This window comes from Nematolebias whitei, chromosome 4, assembly GCF_014905685.2.
Source record: "Nematolebias whitei isolate Nwh7 chromosome 4, NemWhi1, whole genome shotgun sequence".
NCBI classification, from domain to species: domain Eukaryota; kingdom Metazoa; phylum Chordata; class Actinopteri; order Cyprinodontiformes; family Rivulidae; genus Nematolebias; species Nematolebias whitei.
Genome location: NC_056501.1, coordinates 22,281,658 through 22,301,379, shown reverse-complemented (window position 1 = coordinate 22,301,379; position 19,722 = coordinate 22,281,658). Strand labels below are relative to the sequence as shown.

General features: G+C 39.2%; 1 protein-coding gene across 1 annotated transcript in view; it reads right to left on the bottom strand.

The window, feature by feature from the left end:
- Positions 1-19,091, bottom strand: part of rgs14b (regulator of G protein signaling 14b) — a 22,624-nt gene extending 3,533 nt beyond the window's left edge. Inside the window, exons 1-14 of the mRNA XM_037675870.1 lie at positions 18,996-19,091; positions 15,515-15,541; positions 10,278-10,299; positions 9,983-10,134; positions 9,765-9,857; positions 8,705-8,848; positions 8,461-8,631; positions 8,312-8,387; positions 8,105-8,205; positions 7,769-7,987; positions 7,573-7,646; positions 5,883-6,009; positions 2,565-2,646; positions 1,684-1,736 (exon numbers count right to left, since the gene is read on the bottom strand). Coding sequence (XP_037531798.1) covers positions 1,684-1,736; positions 2,565-2,646; positions 5,883-6,009; positions 7,573-7,646; positions 7,769-7,987; positions 8,105-8,205; positions 8,312-8,387; positions 8,461-8,631; positions 8,705-8,848; positions 9,765-9,857; positions 9,983-10,134; positions 10,278-10,299; positions 15,515-15,541; positions 18,996-19,091 — 1,437 coding nt within the window. The remainder of the gene's footprint in view (positions 1-1,683; positions 1,737-2,564; positions 2,647-5,882; positions 6,010-7,572; positions 7,647-7,768; positions 7,988-8,104; positions 8,206-8,311; positions 8,388-8,460; positions 8,632-8,704; positions 8,849-9,764; positions 9,858-9,982; positions 10,135-10,277; positions 10,300-15,514; positions 15,542-18,995) is intronic.
- Positions 19,092-19,722: the final 631 nt, after the last annotated feature.

Sequence of the window (19,722 nt, the reverse complement as noted above, 5' to 3'; positions counted from 1 at the left end):
AGACAGACAGACAGACAGACAGACAGACAGACAGACAGACAGACAGACAGACAGACAGACAGACAGACAGACAGATAGATAGATAGATAGATAGATAGATAGATAGATAGATAGATAGATAGATAGATAGATAGATAGATAGATAGATAGAGATATGTGTGTGTTATATACATTTTGGAAGTTCTCTATGTGCTCAGTATCTGTAAAAACTGTATCTTTAAAGCATATTGTACTCCAGTGTATACAGCCCACATGTGGTGGCATCACAGAAAAAGCAGTAAGCATAAACTTCAGGTATCGTACAACGATGACATGAGGATGCTGCTTAAGGTTCTGCGATGGAGCAGTGCCAGTCAGATGCTCGTAAATGCTAAAGTACCAACTTGTGCTGCTGTGCTTCGAAACCTTATGTACAGATGTATATGCAGGCTAACAGATAGCATCATTTATACTCTGACCAGCTCCATACAAAGCTCGGTTATTTTCTAGTCTGTGGAATCACTGGCGCCTTAATTTATATGGCAATAGATGACGGTTCTATTTTCATTGTGTCTTGTTATTATCTTTTTTTGCCTGTTTTTGTTTACTATGGACCATGTGTGTGTCTGAAATAATGTTTTGATTGATTGATTGAATTAAAATAAATGTTTAAGTCTTTAAGTGATAAAGGTGACACATTTGTAAAAAGAAATAAATGAACTGTGTAATCCAGATTAGTGTGTTGCTATGGATTGTATAAATTAAGAGGAAATTAAAAACTTGTCCAACAAACATTAACTATTGATTTCTTTAATCAGCTGCTCTGGCCAATGAAAAGTTTACAAAGTAGTTAAAATGTATGGACTGAAAACTGTTTTAAGCTTTGTCACTTTGTGGGATGATTCAGAATTGGCTGTTAACGGGCAGGCAGCACGGTGGCTCAGTTGCTGCTGCCTCTTAGCGAGAAGGTTGCCGGATCAAATCCCGGGTGGAGTTTGCATTTTCTCTGAGTGCATGCGTGGGTTTTCTCCGGGTACTCCAGTTTCCTCCCACAGACCAAAAACATGCATGTTAGGCTGATTGGTAACTCTAAATTGTCTCTAGGTGCGAGTGAGCGAGTGAATGGTTGTTTGTTTCTATGTGTCCATGTAATGGACTGGAGAACTGTCCAGGGTGTCCCCCACCTCTCGCACAGGGATTGCTGGACCTGGGCACCAGTGACCCCTGTGACCCGAAAAGGAAGAAGTGGGTAAAGACGATGGATGGATGGATGGATGGATGGATGGATGGATGGATGGATGGATGGATGGATGGATGTATGTTAATGGGCAAGAAAGAGTTTGGAAACTCAAGAATATTTTCTAAGCTCTTGTTCAAAGAATTAATGGGGAAAAAAAAACAACTTTTTTTATATTACATTTGGAAGATTCATCAGGCACCACTGTTTTATTGTGCATCTATATCTGCAGAAAATTTTAATTATTAGTAAAAAAAAAACATTACATTACTAATTTAATGTTAGACCTCTGCAAACAAACTCCTGATGCCAGTTAATCAGGTCATTTACTTGCTTTTAACAATTGTCACAAACTTGTTGTATGTTGCTATTTAATCGGCACTTTAAATAAAAATACATATATTATATAATAATAAATAATAATATAATAATAAAAACTTGTGTTGTTTCATTTAGCAACGTCTCACCTGCGTGGCAGCACAAGAAGCACTTCCTTTGGGGATGAAGGTCAGGTCTTTACCTGAGTTCACAGAAATAAAATAAAAACGTCTCTAACTGTATTTTCACACAGATCTGCTTACTCCTGGTGAAAGGTGCTGAAGCGCAGAGCTCAGATCCAAAGCGAAGTGGATTCTGTTTGTTTAGGAGGCGAGTGAAGTGAAAATGACACGGCAGTAAACAAACCAAACGGAGTCAGACGTTTCAGACCGCAGAAAGAATAAAGAGAAACACACGAAGGAAATCAAAATCAAAAGACACGATCGTGGAGACTTGAAGAAAGCAGAGAGGTGAAGTGAAGGCTGAAATAGTCCTCAGCTAGCTGCAAAGACAAAATGATTATATAGGCCATTAAGAAACAATTACCGTATTTTTCGGACTATAAGGCGCACTCAAAATCCTTTAATTTTCTCAAAAATTGACAGTGAGCCTTATAATCCGGTGCACATTATGTATTAACTCTGGTTGTGCTTACTGACCTCGAACCAGTTTTATGTGTTACAACTGAACAATGCTGAGATTTATTGTGAATGAGTTGAATAAATTTGACTTATCTGACTGTTTGGTTTCACGTAATGCGTCTTATAATCCGGTGCGCTTTAGAGGCCGAAAAATACGGTAAATGCAAAGAAAAAGACCCTCATGCAGCTGAGCACACGAAGCTCACGCAGCTGATGAGGAGAACGCCGCTACGTGATTTATTCCACTTTAAGTTAGTCACCAGGCTCCCTCTAACCCTGCGGTTGTGCTTCTCAGGGAGCTGTGCAGAACATCAGCCGAAACGATGCAGATACAGTTTTGTCTGGTCCAATTTAAAGCAAATATCTGGGTGTTTTAAAGAAATAGTGACCTTTGGTTTTGTCCAGTCGGATCGTCTTATTGGCCAGACTGTAAACAGAGCTGCTCAAGTTCAAGGGCTCGTCACTTCCCACCTGGAACAAAGAGAGAAGGATTTACTTTGGACATATTCTGACACACAGTCGCAGCTGTGAGGGAGTAGAGGACACATGTTTCATTATGGAATAAAAAAGCAGAGGAGATGCTGTTAAATGCAGTTCAGTTTCATCTAAACATTTCATCTAAATCTCTCACTCAGTGAAGTTGATTTACAACCAGTGTTTTAGTCAAATTTACATTTGAAGCTCACGCACAAGAGTCCTGTCGTGAAAACACTGGGCTGTTAAAGTGCCTATTTGCAACATTTTATCTTCACTGAATGAAAATCCAGAAATTAAGACATTTGAAAGAACCAAAAACTTAACTCTTAAAAACCTCCTCACTGGTTCTCGACAGCAGATCGACTGACAAAGAGTGAGAACGTTTGAGGCAGGTGTTCTCAGGCCTTTTGGGTTCAGGGACCCCCTCATAACCCTCATGTTTATTAAATCATTTTCTTCTATTTGTCTCTTTAATGCAATGGAAATATTTGTGTAACATAAATATATAAGACCTGCTCTTTAATATTGTTAATACAATTTTTATATTTTTAGTTTCATTCAGGACACAATTAACAATTTTTTATTTTAACTTCCAAAAATTACAGTGTGAGAAAATTAACAGTATTAAAAACTACTTACAAACTTTACCTGTTCACATAATGAACAGAATCAACGTTTTGCCACTTCTTCAAATTATTACAGAAAACTCTTGACATAAAACTGAACAGAATCAGAACAGCAGTTGTCACAGGGTCTGGGGGGGTCCTCCCCCAGAAAATTGTAATAAAGTAGATGTGATTTCCTGCATTTAGGTGTATTTTAATGGGTTGTTAAACATCTACGTTCTTGTTAAAAAAAATAATAATAATATATATATTTTTTTGGTTTGAGAACCACTGGTTTAAGGAATGCAGTGAAAACCTGAAAAATAAAAAAAGGGGGATTTTCACGAGTCAGAAATGTCTTTCATTCAAATCTGCATCAACAGCAGGTTTGAGCTTTATTAGGTCCAACATCTGCATGTGAGTAGAAAATAGAACTGTAACGTTGGAGACTTTTTCTTTTTTCAGAATAATCATCGATCTGTGACGTTGATCTGAGAAATGATTGGTCACGAAAATTATCCAGAAACTACAAGCGAAGGAGTGTCATGTCCAGAAAACTGCTGCTCCAAAACAAACATTTTACGTGTGATTAGCAGGTGATGCAGAATCACAACGCCTCCTGAAGAAAAGGTCAACTAATCAGTTGTTGGATGATTAACTACAGAGCATCCAACCTCAGAACACAGAACCAGGTTCAGGCCCGGCAGTAGAAGTTCAATGTTCAAAGTCCATCATGGCCTCATTTAAGTGATCTTTTTTATTGAAATCCTAAGGAAGTTTTACCATTAGATCATTTCCAGATGATTAAACTTAACCTGCTCTCTTGTAAAGTTAGAACAAGATGAGCTCGACTGCTGTCACAAGAAAAACGTTTGTTCACACAATGATCCTGAATCAGAGCTGTCCTGGATGAAGCGAGCTCACATGAAGGTTTTTGGACAGAACAACCTTTAAAGTTACTTTATATCTGGAAACAAACGTGTTTTATTTGATTCAACCAGTTCAGCCAAGAAAACTACCCAACAAGTTTTGCTAAACGTTTCCAAAAAGCACTGGGTGAAAAGACAACTTGTGCACAAAATAAAATGTAGTACATTTTCTACATACAAAAAAAAGAAACCATTCTAACTAGAAAAAAATGCATTTCCTGAAAAAATGCAGCTTTTTGCTGAATGGTTGTTGCTGAAAGCTGCAGAAGTTGAACCCAGGCTGAAAAGGTAACATTCTTAACGCGAGTTCAACAGTTGACATTTGCTGAAAGAAGGAAAATAAAAACAGTAGAAAAAACAGCAGAAATTTAAATGAGCAGAATAAGTTGAAATAGGCAAAGAGGTTAAATAGATTACGAAAAAATCTGAAATGAACAAACTGTAATTAAAGTCTAGTTAAATTTATTTATAAAGCACATTTAAAAACAGCAGCTGTTACCAAAGTGCTTAACAATAAAATCAATGGGAGTAATAAACACAGAACAATAAAACAGTAAATCAAATCACACTGTGTTAAACATCAGTGAATACAGGTGCGTTTTAAGGAAAAAATTAAAAACAGGAAGTGAAGTGGACTGTCTAATGTTGGGGGCAGATTATTCCAAAGTTTAGGACCCATGACTGAAAAGGCCCGATCTCCTCTGAGCTTCAAACTGGTTTTTGGTACAACCAAAAGCAGCTGGACAGATGATCTCAGAGCCCGAGAAGGAACATAAGGTCAGAGAGGTATGAGGGTGCAAGGCCATTAATGCACCTAAAGGTCAGCAGGAGAAGTTTAGAGTTACTGTAGTAGAAACGTACTTTAAAATGTTTTTTATAGTTGAAAATAGCAGAAAGAGGCTAAAAAAGAGCATAAACATTAAAAATAATCTAAAAAATGCTGAAATTGGTTTTAAAAAAGTAGCTGGAAAAGCATAAAAGAGCTGAATTCAGCAGAAAGAAGCTAAATAAAGAACAAAGGAGCTGAAATGAACTGAACCAGAAGAAAAGCTGAAAAGGCAGTAAAAGGTTTGAAACAGCACAAAGGTTTTTTGAAAAATGTAAAAAGATGGATCTCAAATTCAGAACTGAATTCAAAATCTTACTTCTAACCTACAAGGCCCTCAACAACCTAGCTCCATGTTATATTACAGATCTAATTGTTCCATATTTCTCAACAGAGCACTTAGCTCTCAGACTGCAGGCTTACTCGCGTTTCCTAGCGTTTCCAAAAGCAGAATGGAAGGAAGATCTTTCAGTAATGAGGCTCCTCTCTGAATTGAATTGAATTGAAAAGAGCTCCATTCGTTTTCAAAGAGTAAAACATGGCTAAAAAAGCTAAATATTTCTAAACTGCAAAGGTCGTAGCGGGAATGTCCTGAATGAGCTCAATGTTTTGATATGAGTTGTTGAAATTGCACAGAAACTGCAGAAAAACCTGCAGAAAAACAACGAATCTCAGTGAATGTAAGCTTCAGAGACATTCACACAATAACTGAACCATCCAGTTTGTTCATGCATGACTTTTTATTCAAAGCACTCGGGGTTCAGGACACAACTTTAAATCCACCGAGGATATATTTGAACTCATTTACATCGCAGAGAAAATGTTAATCATTCACTCACTAAGAACAGGCGTGGCGTGCAACACACTCACCATGGTGACCACGGTCTCCTGAGGTCTGAGCTGGTGTTTCTGCATCACCACAGAGAGGGCTTCCTGCAGAGTCTTACTGGACTTCACCTTGATCCCCACTGTTCTGCTGGTGAAAGCAATCTCCAGTCTGCAACACAAACACACATCACTAACACCCCCACACGTCAAACTTTGATTAAAATCAGTCAAAGGAAGCTGACAAGCATCATTCTTGACTCCATTTGACAACCTATTGAACTAGAGAAGTTACATTTCCTACGGAAATGCAGTGTGAATGCTTATTGCTTTAGAACTTGCTGAAAAACAGCTGAAATTATCTTGAAAGAATACATATTTGCTGAATTAGGCTGAAAGAAGCATAAATCAGCACAAAAAAGTGGAAATAATCTGAAAAAAAGCTGAAATTAGCAACAAACAAAAAAACAGCTGAAAAGTAGCTAATAAAAAAGAAAGAAGCTTAAATTGCTGGAAGGAAGTGGAAGGAGTACATTTTTGCTGAAATAAGTTGAAATGAATGCAACAAAAGGGGAATTGGATGAAAAAGCTAAAATTAGCATAAACAGCTAAATAGTAGCTGAAATAACAAACTAGCAGAAATAAGCTTAAAGGAGCATAACAAGCTAAAATTAGTAGAAAGAAGTTAATTAGGCTGAAATAGCAGAAATTACAATGAAAAACTTTTATTTATCTGAAAACAGCATAAATTTGCAAAAACAAACCAAAAACAGCTGAATAGAGTAGCTAAAAAAAGCAGAAAAAAGACTAAATTTCCAGAAGAAAGTGGAAAGAGGATAACTGTGTCCAATTAAGCCTAATGAAGCAGAAATTAGCACAAAAAAGTGGAAATTATCTGAAAAAAAAAACAGAAATTTGAAAAAATAAATAAATAAAAACAGCTGAATAGCAGCTAAAAGTGCAGAAAGAAGCTTAAATTACCAGAACTGAGTAAAGAAAGCAATTTTTGCTAAATTAGGCTGAAAATATTTTAAATGAGTGCAAAAAATATGAAATTAGCTGAAAAAGCTCAAATTCGCATAAAACTGCTAAAAATAGTAGCTGAAATAGAAATAGTTGAAACTTGCAGAAATAAGCTGACATTAGAATAATAAGCTGAAATTAGCAGAAAGATGTTAGAATAAGCACAAAAATGTTGTCGTTAGCAGAATAAAGAAGAAAGGAGCACAAAACAGCTGAAAAAACTGCTGAAATTAGCAGATTTTTTTTATTTGCACAAGGAAGCTGAAACAAGCTGAACCTGAACAAAATGTGAAAGGAGCAGTAAAAGGTTGTGAACACATCTAAAGACCTGAAGGATGTAAAATGAGCTCAGTTCATTTTCTATGAGGAAATAAATAGCAGAAAATGTTAAATATTTCAAAAAGCTAAAGTTGCACCAGTGCCAAAAGTCATATCACCCTTCTCCTGAACGAGCCGAACATTTGCTTTATGATTTGTTGAAATAGCACAAAAATTGTGGAACGCGAAAGATGCTGAAAAACGTACGGAAGAAAAATGGATCACAACAGTGTGAATGCTTCATGAACATCCACACAATCGAAGAATTGATCTGTTTCATATCACCCTTTAATCTGGTGAAATATGGCGCGGTGCAGTGGGCGTGAAAGCCTGCTGTGGTGACTAACACAGGAGTGGGAGAAATCAAAAGAAGGAAGAGACTCGGCTGACTCACGCAAATGTCACCCAGAGCTCGAGAGTGACCTGCTGATCTCTCAGCACGGAGCAGTCCTGGTCCAGCAGTAAGGGCTGCAGGAGAGATGGAGATCAAGTCTCAGACAGGAAGAAGTCAAGGTCATTTTGAGGTCATCTGGTCTCACAAACACTGTTGGAGAGGAGGATTGTGGGTACTTCAGTTTTAGTTGAGTCACCTTGTTCTTGCCATTAAGATAAATGGCCACATCCTTCAGTGGGAAGCCTCTCTTCTCACACAGATTAGCCAGCATGTCTTTGATCTGTTGGCCGTCTCTTGTGGGGGCCAGAGAGGCGCTCCCGTCCGGCAGGTAGACACAGCAGTAACCTCCCTCCACCCCGACACGACCTCCACTTCCACCCCCCCGGTCAGACAAGCGAGGGCTGGAATGGCCATTCTACAGAACCCAGAGAAAATAAAATAAATCTATTCAAAACTACACTTTCTCTTGTGTTGTTAATAAAAACTAAATTACAGCAGCTTGTGTTCAGTTTTTTGTCACAGGTGTACTTACCGGATGCTGCCTGTGGAGGGCGCCAAGCTCCACATTGCTGGTGGATTTCACTGATAGATGGGAGTTTTTTAAACCTCCTGAGACTTGGTCATTGGATGGATCTTCAGTAAACAAATTAAAAAACAACAAAACAAGAAAAATGAGACAAAAATTTTATTTTTCTTAGTATATTAGAACAGAGGCACAAAATGTATTAGATGGCACTACCTCCCCAGGATCCTCTCATCTGTGGCCGTTTCTCCGAGGCTCTCTTCCCACCCAACAAAGAGTCTGACTTCTTGCTCTGTTTAAAGAATAAAATTTATAATTTTGCAGCAAAGACCAAACAGGAATGTCTTTGTCTCAGTTCGCCTAACCATCGTGTCACTTGAGGTGTTCGTGACCACGTCCTCCCAGGACCCCATGTGCCTCGGCCCTGCAGAGAGCCGTGACAGAAGTTTGCCTTCGACGCTCGCTAAGGTGCAGCTCTGGTAGAGAGGAGAGCGGACGAAGCGCCTATAGCTGTCCATCTTCATCAACTTGAAAATCTGGCACAACAAACGTGAAACAGTCAAACTACGAGTCATCGTTAATGCCGAGTCGACGGGAGCCAATGCAGACCTGCGTCTGAGCTCGGTTGAACATGTCCGGAGTAGGCTGCTCCAAGTCCTTCTCCTCCGTCTTGGCGGTGTCGTCGATGTTTACCGGGTCAGGAGCGCTTTCAGACAGGTAGGTATTGTAGATAGAGCGAGCTGCTGCTTTCAGCTGCCAACAGGGGCGACACTTTTAAGAACTTAAACTTTCCTTCCCGATCAGACTTTATAAATTGTTAAAACATAGAAACACATGAGCACAGCTGAGACGATTCCAAATTTCTGGATAAATTTCATTTTGACTTCAAGCTTTCATTTTTGATCCCAGAATCTCACGACTGAAATAATCCACAAAGACCCTGAATGTCTAATGGCCCTGAAAGATGAGCGTTCTTACAAACTGGTAAATATCGAATTTGTCATTTTGTGAGCAGAAGAATTTATTTTGACAATAGAAGAAAAAAAAATGTCTCCATAGAGCTAACTTAAATACCATCATCCATCACTGCAGTTAACAGAAAAATATTAAGTTTTGTTCATCAACAGTAAAAGATGGGTATTTAAGACAACATTGAGCAACTACTACATCACTTCTCATAAAGATTCTACTTAAAAAATGTAAGTAAATGGTTATAGAGTGTATTTATTAAAAAATAGTAGAGGGTTACAACAATATATTGGGTAAAAATTAATCTAATTTATTTATTTATTCCCTCAGCTGCTCGCTTCTTCAGGGGTCGGTCACCACAGCGAACTAAGTCACACGAAGACTTGGTGATTAATTTTACACCAGGTGTCCTTCCTGACACAACCACAGACCACCGAGCTACCACAGCCCTCTGTGAGGAGCAGAGAGCTGCTGTCGGAGCAGATGGTGGGGGTTAAGGGCCTTGCTCAAGGGCCCAGAGTGGGGCAAATGAGGGTGCAGGCAGGTGTGGGTGCTTCACCTATCCCACCCACATTTTCATGTTGTCGGTACCGGGAGTTGAACCGGCGATCTTCCAATCATAGGCCCACCTTCTCTAACCTCTGCGCCACCACTCTCACAATCTACTTCATTAAATAAATGGTAGAAACAGCCATCATACTTCATCCAAAGAGTTTGCAGGGATCTTCCTGAACTTCTCACACGCCTGCCAGAATAAAATGTTCTCTGCACTCACTTCTGACTTGAGGAAGGCCTGCGGACAAACAAGCAGACAGCATGAACACGTGCGCTTTTCTTGACAACACAAAAACATCAGCAAGTAAAAAAACATTTTTCAAAGCTTGTTAAAGCTCTAAAACTGCGTCGAGTGTTTCTCACCGTGAAGTTACTGACCCCGCAGGGGTCCTCCAGCAGCTTCTCAAAGGAGACGGCCCAGCTCAGCACGCTGTTGGCGGGGCCGGCGTCTCCGCCTGGGGTCCCTGGAAGGCTGGAGCTGCTGCCTCCACAGCCGCGTGCAGTCATGTTCAGCTCTGCAACACGATCACAAAGACACTCGTTTATCAACGCTGAAAAGACTAACCCAGGCGAGGGATGGAATCAGATATTTTCATGTACAGACGTGTTTCAGATTGTACAAGTAAGATTAGCAGCGAGCTCCACTTCTCCTGCTTACCTCCATCTGACAACGCCTGGCTCTGCGAACAGAAAGAAAAGTCAGCCATGAGGCGTCACATCCAGCCAGAAACACAGGAAAACACCGGATATCAAACCTTTCTGTGGAGTTTGCTGTTTCACATCAATATTTGTTGTAGTCGGGAAACCAACCTGGACTGAATCTAAAATAACTAGAGAAATTACATTTCCTGCAAAAATGCAGTGTGAATGCTTATTGCTGATGAACTTGCTGAAGAACTGCTGAAATTAGCTAAAACATGCTGAAATGTAGCTGAAATGGAAGCTCAAGCTAAGTTGGCAAAATAAAGCAGAAAGAACACATAGTTGCCCAATTATGTTTAAATAAGCAAAAATTAGCACAAAAATATTAGTCAAAAAAGCTGAAATTAGCAACAACAACAAAAATTGCTGAAAAAGCAGACAGAAACTTAAACTACTAAAAAGATTTGGAAGGAGCTGAAATGAGATAACGAAGCTGTGGAATTAACTGAAAAAGTTAAATTTAGCACAAAACAGCTAAAAAATAGCAGAAAAAGCTGAAACTAGCAGAAAAAGGCCGAAAGGAGCACAATAAGCTGAAATTACCTTAAAGAAGTTAAATAGGCTGAAAGTAGGATAAATTACTACAAAAAAATTAAATTAATCTGAAAAAAACTGAAATGATCTAAAAATGCAATTTAAAAAGTAGATGAAAAGGTGGAACAAGCTTAAATTAGCTGAAGAAATAAGAAAGAACATGTTTGCTGCTAGAAGCAAAAATTAGTATAAAAGGTGTAAATGACCTGAAAAAAAGCTGAAATTAGCAAAAAATAAAATAAATCTGAATAGTAGCTAAAAAAGCATAAAGAAACTGAAAATACAAGAATGAAGTGGGGAGAACACATTTTTGCTGAATTAGGCCAAAAACAGATTAAATGAGTGCAAAAAATGTAGAATTAGCTTAAAAGACTAAAAAAATAGCATAAAAGCAGCAGAAATAGTAGCAGAAATAGCAGAAAATGCTGAAACTTTTAGAAATCAGCTGAAAGGAGCTTAACAAGCTGAAATTGGTAGAAAGAAGTTAGAAGAAGCAGAAAAATGTTGTAGTTAGCAGAAAGAATCTGAAAGAACAACTGATAAAACTGCTGAAATTAGCTGAACATATATTTTTTTTTATTATATTTGCACAAGGAAGCTGAAAGAAGCTGAAGCAGAACAAAATGCGAAAGGAGCAGTAAAATGTTGTAAACAGAGCTAAAGATTTGAAGGATGTAAAATGAGCTCAATTAATTTTCTATGAGAAAAAAGTCAGAAAAGGCTAAATATTTCAAAAAGCCAAAGTTGCACCAATACCAACAGTCATAACAGGATTGTCCTGAAACAGCTGAACATTTTGATGAGTTGTTGAAATAGATTGAAAACTGCAAGATGAGAATCACGCCGAAAAACGAACAGAAGCAAAAAGGATCACAATAGTGGGAATGCTTCATAAACATTCACACCATTAAATTTACACCAACTGTGAAAAGCACGTGATGTTCACTTTGCACGTTCAGAAAAAGAACAACCGAAAGCAGTTTTCATACATTTCAACATATCAGTTGCACTGCGCTCTTCAAGCTGTATGAATCCATACATTAAGGAAGTGAAATGTGAACATCAGCTGCATGTAGCATTTCCTCCCCTCCGTGTAACGACGTCGTGCAACAAGCCGAGGCTACTTTCACAGGAAGTGGTTGAACTGATGACAACAGCTTCCATTCAGCTTTTTGAGCACAAACTTCACTTCTTGCAAAGTTTTTTTTTTTTTTTACCATTATTACTGAACCTGTGAAGACAACCGTGCCTCTTCACAGCCCTACATGACCACCCAATAAAAGTAAAAACACAGCAAAGATCCAGATCAGCACTTAAATGTTATGGTGATTTTATTGAAACAGGAACAGAAAATATTTGTTTTTAATTCATATGCACATGTCTGAAGTTCACAAAATGTCTGGGCTTCCTCCCACACTCGACATGTACGCAGACTGTGAGTAAAAACTGCTCAGAGGTGTTAAAGTGAGCGTGCCAGGTGGGCATCATTGCGTGAGAAAACCTGCACACTGACTGCGCTGGCTCTTCAGTTTATAAATCGAGCCAGTACTCTCACCATTAATGTGTATAAACTAAGAACTGGTTTGCTCACATCTTCCTTAAACTCAAAACTGACAACTGGTGGGTTTCAAGTCTCTTAATGCCACCGTTGACCATTCCACAGTCTGCTACCTCCCTCAAGTCAACCTTGTAGATGACATCATCAGCAGTTTATCCTTTGGATAAACAGCAATATTCTCGCTTGTTCCTTTTACTTTCATCGGCTTCTCACAGCTTTTAAACTTTCTTTCTGGTTTACACCTCAAATCGATCCTTTACTTTAGTCGCTCCAGAACTGCTAACCATTTCATTACCAGAACCATTTCTACTGAACTGAATATATTTAATAGATTTTGCATTGTTTCTTGTGCAATATCTTAAATAACTCATCTGCAAGTCAGTTAAAACAACTTGTTCGCCATCTGCTTCTGTTTTGTAAATGTGGCTTTTCTGCATGCGCTCCTAATGCATCACAACTCACTCCACGACCCCCACCCACGTCTCCTTCCCTCCAGCAGGCACTGGGTTATGTGTCAGAAGTGAGGAACGGCTCACTAGCAAGGATTCGGGGACACGGTAATGTAAGTTATTAAATAAATAACGTTTTAAAAAACCACTGGATTTACAGTATCGTCTACAAACACAAATTAGATTGGCGGTTTTGGTTTGTTTTTTTGGATGGAGGGCTCTCAACAAGAGGGAAATATTAATTTTTATTTTTAAATTTGGACTATAATGACCATTTTCCATATATGACATGCATTGGCTGAGAGCTGGCTCCAAGCCAGACCCAGGAATCAGCAGGAAGCCAGGTTCCAGTCCCAGTCCACCTCAGATGGGTGAAATGGAGAAAAGTCCTTGTAAATTGCTCAAACACATCGGAATGATGAGGCAACCGCCTGCTGGATCAGACGTGGACCAGGAGGAAAACATCCCTCCGGTGACAGCGTGAACCTCTGGTTTTGGTATCATATCCATAATGGGTAATGAGATGATGGATGTCTCCTGGTCGGACGAAACATCTTTCTTCTGATGAAAGGAACGTGTCAGTGTCAACCAAGTTTAGACACCTTTAACTGACTGTACGAATCAGAGATAAAGTTAACCTAAATTTTAACATTAATCCAAAATTGAATAACATCTCTTCTCAAAGTTTTAAGCTATCTTATATTATGTACCCTTCTGAAATAACACCATTTGGTTATTCATTCATATTTCATATATTTGCCATATTGTCACTATTCAAACTGAAAATAAACGTGACAGAATTGTGCTTTTAATTGATCGGGTTGTGTGTCTTTATTTGAGTGAGGGGAATTGCCACGTTGCCAAGAATCCATAATTAAATCAAGGTCGGTTCACACGGACGGTTGGGGTAAACATCTGTTAAAAGGTGTATTGTTGGTTCCGACTAAATAAGTATTCCCCTACATATATTGTTGTGACTGTATTTTGTAAATGAGTCCCCGAGGCTCAGTGGGATTAACCTGTATACATAAAGGTTGAATGAATGAAAGTTTATTAAGCTACTGTTTAAATAAGACGTTTGGTTTGTGTGCAAAGATATGCATACTAGATCACCCATTGTCATTTAGTTAGCTTTGTGTGTTGTTCATATTGAACCCATGTGACAAATGACATCCGAGTGCGATGGCATCAATGTTGGTCAGAAGGATTTCCGAGTTCTCCCACATGAGTTATATTGATCGTTTTTGTAGTCACACTCGCCCACTCCGGCCTAGCCTTTGACAGACTGCATCCAAATGTTGGGTGTTGTGATACGTATTGTGTTATGAGTGGACAGGTGAGAAGTTTATTTTTATCTTGATGACCAAACATGGCTCTTGTTGCTGCATTGGCCAATAGTGTCGAGTGAAACTTAAACACAGTGACTAAATGGAGAGTTAAAAATATAACAATGTGCATCATATTTTGAGATAGAGTCTCCAAATGTTCCAATCCATTTTTGGTCATTTTGACCATATACGTATGTATAATATTCCTGTTCTTAATACATGGCTGCATGTCCAGTATTGAGTTTGTGATTCTTCTTACTTTTACTGTGCTTAATAATCCATAACACTCTGAAATTTGCCAACATTACACTTCATCACAAACCCTACCAACCTTTTCTTCCAGGGTCTCCACTCCAGTGAACTTCAGAGCCCTCAACCTGTGTCCCAACTTCCAGAACTGTTTTCCCACTTTCCATCTGCATCATGAACTCCTTCCAAACCTTTAAAACCTCAATAAACTCACCTTTCCAGACTGGTCTATTCCACAGGACTTCGTTAATTTTTTAGAGGAGTTTCCAAAAAAAAGTAGAATTGAAAGGTGCACACAAATGAAAATCAAATGCCTTTTTAAAATTGTGACAATATCTAGTTGGCTTAGTGTACTGTCTTCTTCTTTTCTTTTGGCTTTTCCCTCTTCAGGGGTCTCCACAGTGAGTCATCCTCCATCTCACTCTGTCCTCTGCATCCTCTGTCCTCACTCCAACTACCTCTATGTCTTCTCTAACTGCATCCATATTTCTCCTCTTTGTCTTTTTCCTGGCAGCTGCATTTCTAACATCCTTCTACCAGTATACCCACTGTCCCTCCTCTGGACATGTCCAAACCATCTCAGTCTGGACTCTCTAACTTTATCTCCCAGTTGTTCAACCTGGGCTGTACCTCTGATGATCTCATTCCTAATCTTGTCCATCCTTGTCACTCCTAAGAACCTCAACATCTTGAACCTCAACATCTTCATTTCTTTCACTTCCAGTTCTTTCTCCTGTCTTTTTGTCAATGTCTCTGTCTCCAGACCATACAACATGGCTGGTCTCACCACTGTCTTGTAAACTTTTCCTTTAACCTTTGCTAACACCTTTTGTCACAAATCACTCCTGAAACTTCTCTCCATCCACTCCATCCTGCCTGGACTCTCTTCTTCACCTCTTTACCACACTCCCCATTTTCCTGGACAGTTCACCTCAAGTACTTGAAGTCCTGCACCTTTGTGACCTCTGCTCCTTGTAGCATCACTGTTCCACCGGCCTCCCTCTCATTCACACACATGTACTCTGTCTTACTACGGCTGACTTTCATTCCTCTTCTTTCAAGTGCTTATCTCCACCTCTCCAAGTTCTCTTCCACCTGTTCCCTGTTCTCACCACAGATCACAATGTGAGTTGGTTAAGTGTACTGTACATCCCCCAAAATGTATTTTCTTTGTACAAAAACAAAGATGGACTAGAAGAAAATGGCTGCCAATATTTGTTGTGCATATGAGCAATTTTACAGTGTAAACTCTGTAAACATGTAAACACATGTCCAGGACTAAAAGCCACATCAATGATAAATAAATAATTAATTTCAAACATGTACTCTAGCAGATTAAACAGATTAAACATTGAACATGGGGAGGGAATGGGGCTGCCAAGATGGGTACTAGTAATGGGTCCAAAGTCAGTTTCTATTTGAGAACTGCCTCCGAGCTGAGAAGAGCCATTTGGGAACCAAGAGAGCCAGTTCCTTTTGAACTGACTCAAGTCAGTTTCCAGAAAAGAATCATAAAAATCCATCCATCCATCCATCCATCCATTATCTTTACCCGCTAATTCCATTTTGGGTCACGGGGGTCGCTGGTGCCCATGTCCAGCAATCACTGTGCGAGGGGCGGGGTACACCCTGGACGGGTCGCAAGTCCATCACAGGGCCACATAGAGACAAACGAGACAAACAACCATTCACTCTCTCACTCACACCTAGGGACAATTTAGAGTTACCAATCAGCCTAACATGCATATTTTTGTCTGTGGGAGGAAACCGGAGTACCCGGAGAAAACCCATGCATGCACGGAGAGAACATGCAAACTCCACCCAGAAAGGCCCCTGAACCGGGGTTTGAACCAAGGACCTGCTCGCTGAGAGGCAGCAGCTCTACCAGTTGCGCCACCGTGCTGCCCATCATAAAAATCATTTTAAAAAAAAAAATGTATGCCTCTTTTATGATTGTTAATTGTTGTCATTATTATCCACTGTTGTCATCACTCTTTGTTAAGAAATCAGGTCTCTCTTGTAAATTAGTCTCCAAGGCTCAATGGGATCAATCTGTCTAAATAAAGGATGAATGAGTGAATAAAGTCCCGTCCCGAGAAGGTGCAAAACAAGCCAAGGTTGGTATGATGTAGGCAATAAGCATGGCCAGGAATGTAGTTTGACAATCAACACGCAAAAATAGGCAATGATTTTTAAAAACTGGTCTTCAAAATGTAGCCAAATAGCTTATTGGTCATGTTGTTGCAAGCACAGAATTCAATGAGACAACAATGTCAAATTTTCAGAGTTTCTTGCAACTTTCCTCCTGTTTTGAGTCACCAACTAGTTTTTAAGAGTCACAGTACAAAGTGATACCACCTTAATTGGTTGAGCGCTACAACTGAGAACTCAAAATTCAATTTAGAGTCTGTTGTGAGACTATACAGGACACCCTTCATATAAAAAAATGAATCCTTCATTCAAGTCAACCTTTATTTATACAGGTTAGTCTCACTGAGCCTCATCATCAGCCTTCATCATTCATTTACTTGTACTCGTTTCGACATCTGCACTTTAAGCAGTGACAGATGAGTAAACTGATATTAGTTATTACTCAACATCCAAAACCTTTTGGCTTCATTAAAATGTATCTATAGATACACTTGACACTTCTTTTCAGAGCTGAACCATTTCGGGAAATATAATGAGTCTCGGAGCGAGTGAATTCGAGCCAAGTCAGCCTTCACTTGACAGATTGGACAACAGGCATGGCTTGGTTTCTGCTTTTGGCTCAGGAAGGCCCAACCTGTTTTCTGTGGCAACCAACTGTAGCCATGCAGCCCGACTGGATCTGACCCTGCAGAGTGAGACAGGAAACTCAAGCCAGCACAGCACATCTGCTCTTCTGCTCTTTTGACACTCCAAAATAATATCATCTAATAAAAGTATCAGTGCAGCGAAAAGCTTAGAAACAACTCTACATTAACACAGAACTTCTATCACACTCAGAGCAAGTAATGGTAAATGGTAAATGGACTGTACTTATACAGCGCCTTTCTATCTTATTTCAAGATACTCAAAGCGCTTTACACTACAATCTGTGTCCTCATTTACCCATTCATACAGCACTCTACTAGATCTATACAAAGCTAATTGAACAAATCATTCTAATGAGACAATTCAGGGCTTTAGATCACATTCATACACTGATGGGACACACATCAGAGGCTATGAGGGGTTCAGTGTCTTGCCCAGGGACACTTCGACATGTGACTGCTGGTGGATTTGAACCCCCAACTCTCGCATTGGAGGACGACTGCTCTAACCACTCAGCCACAGCCGCTAGGTGTAGAAACAAGTGTAGAAACAAAAGCAATGGGCACAAAGAACAGCTACAGAACCACCTCAGCCCGCCCAACAGAGATGTAAACTCACCATGTGGCCAACAGGAATCCCCAAGCTGTTGAAGTTCTTCGCCATGGTGGCCCAGATTAAAAACCTGAAGTTGTCTGTGAAGCGCAAACTGTCAAAAGAACGCAGCAGAGTGCTCCACCCAAACTTCAGGCACACTTCTCATACACAAACACTCAAAAAAGAACGCATCACTTGGGTCTTCCTGTCACTTCCTGCATGGAAGGGAAGTCTTGCCATAGCAACAAGCCACAAAAGAGGAAGTCTGGTTACTATGATCAAACTGTTTTCGACCTACATCTTGAGAAACTCTATGATGTGGGACCACAGGCAGACTCATTGCGCCTTTTCATGTAGTCACCGTGAAGCCTGCTCAGCCGAACACTTGCTGAGTGTTTTACTGTTAAAAACACAGAGCAGCTGCAGTTTTGGTTTTGCATATATCAAAGGTTTGCTGCTCAGTGGAAAAGTTCAGAGGACTTCCTGAATTAAAAACATACAAATTCAAAAGTGCTATAAACATAACAATAAACAGTGCTAATTATTTTCCTAAAATTACTTTCTCTTTTTTAATTAGTGTGTATAGTTAAAAATAAAGTTATTTTAGATGACAAAAAAATGCACAGACGCAATTTTTAAAATGTTATTAACTTAGCTTGCTAAAAAGTTGTGTTTATTTCTCATATGTGAGGTTAACACAGGGTTAACAGTACAATGAAATGCTCAGGATGAGAAGAACCGATTGGACTCGCGGAAAAAAAAATCACAGAACAAACCAATACACGATGCATGCAATAAGGGTACACAAAAAAAGTACCAAAAAGTATGTCCTAAAGAGAGGTATTGCGCAACAACATGGTAGAATAAATATAATGGTGCAACAGGATGTATTTGAATGGAGGATAAGTATTTCAAGGTAGTAATATAAGATATATATATATATATATATATATATATATATATATATATATATATACATATACAGCACATAATCAACATATACCACACGTGTTGTGTGACAGGTTATTGCACAGGTAGTGACATTGAGGTTGAATTATTAGTTAGTTATTGCCAGATGTTCAATGTTATTTATTGAGAGTTCAGTAATATGATAGCTTGTGGGTAATAGCTGCCTGTCTAACATGCCTGTCTTGTATTTGTGTTGCCAAAGTGCACAACTTGCTATATTTCCTGTGTTGCTTTTGAGCTGCAAACTTAGCCAAGCAGGTGAACCTGTGATAAACAGCCCTGAAAGCAGCCATGTTTTTTGACAAAAGGCACAAAAACAATAAAACTACAGAGCTAACATTTAGCAAAGGATCAAGTTAGCTGAAAAGTTATGACATGAGCACAAATGACTTGGAGGTGCGAGCCGTCAGTTGATTAAGTCAAGCTGATGTGTTTTTGACAACTTTCTAGCAACATTTATCCACTTATCAAGACAGTTTTACAGTTTTTAGTTTCTTATTTTGAAGGATAATTACAAATAAAAACTGATAGCTGGTTTTGTTACAAAACATTGAACTTTTGATTGCTTTGTCACGTAATAAAATGAAGCTAGTTAGCCTAGCCACTCTGCCTTGAACTGCTTCTGTTTATTTTGGGTTTTATGTGCACAGGTCCTCCTCCAAGTGGAGGAGCTGAAGTATCTCAGGGTCTTGTTCATGAATGAGGGGAAAATGGAGCAAGAAATCAATAGAAGGATAGATGCTGCATCTGCAGTGAAGCGAGCGCAGTATCAGTCTGTTGTGGTGAAGAGAGAGCTGAGTCAAAAGGTGAAGCTCTCAATTTACCAGTCGATCTACGTTCCTACCCTCATCTATGGTCATGAGCTTTGGTTGTGCCCGAAAGAACATGATCTCGGATACAAGCAGCCAAAATAAGTTTTCTCCG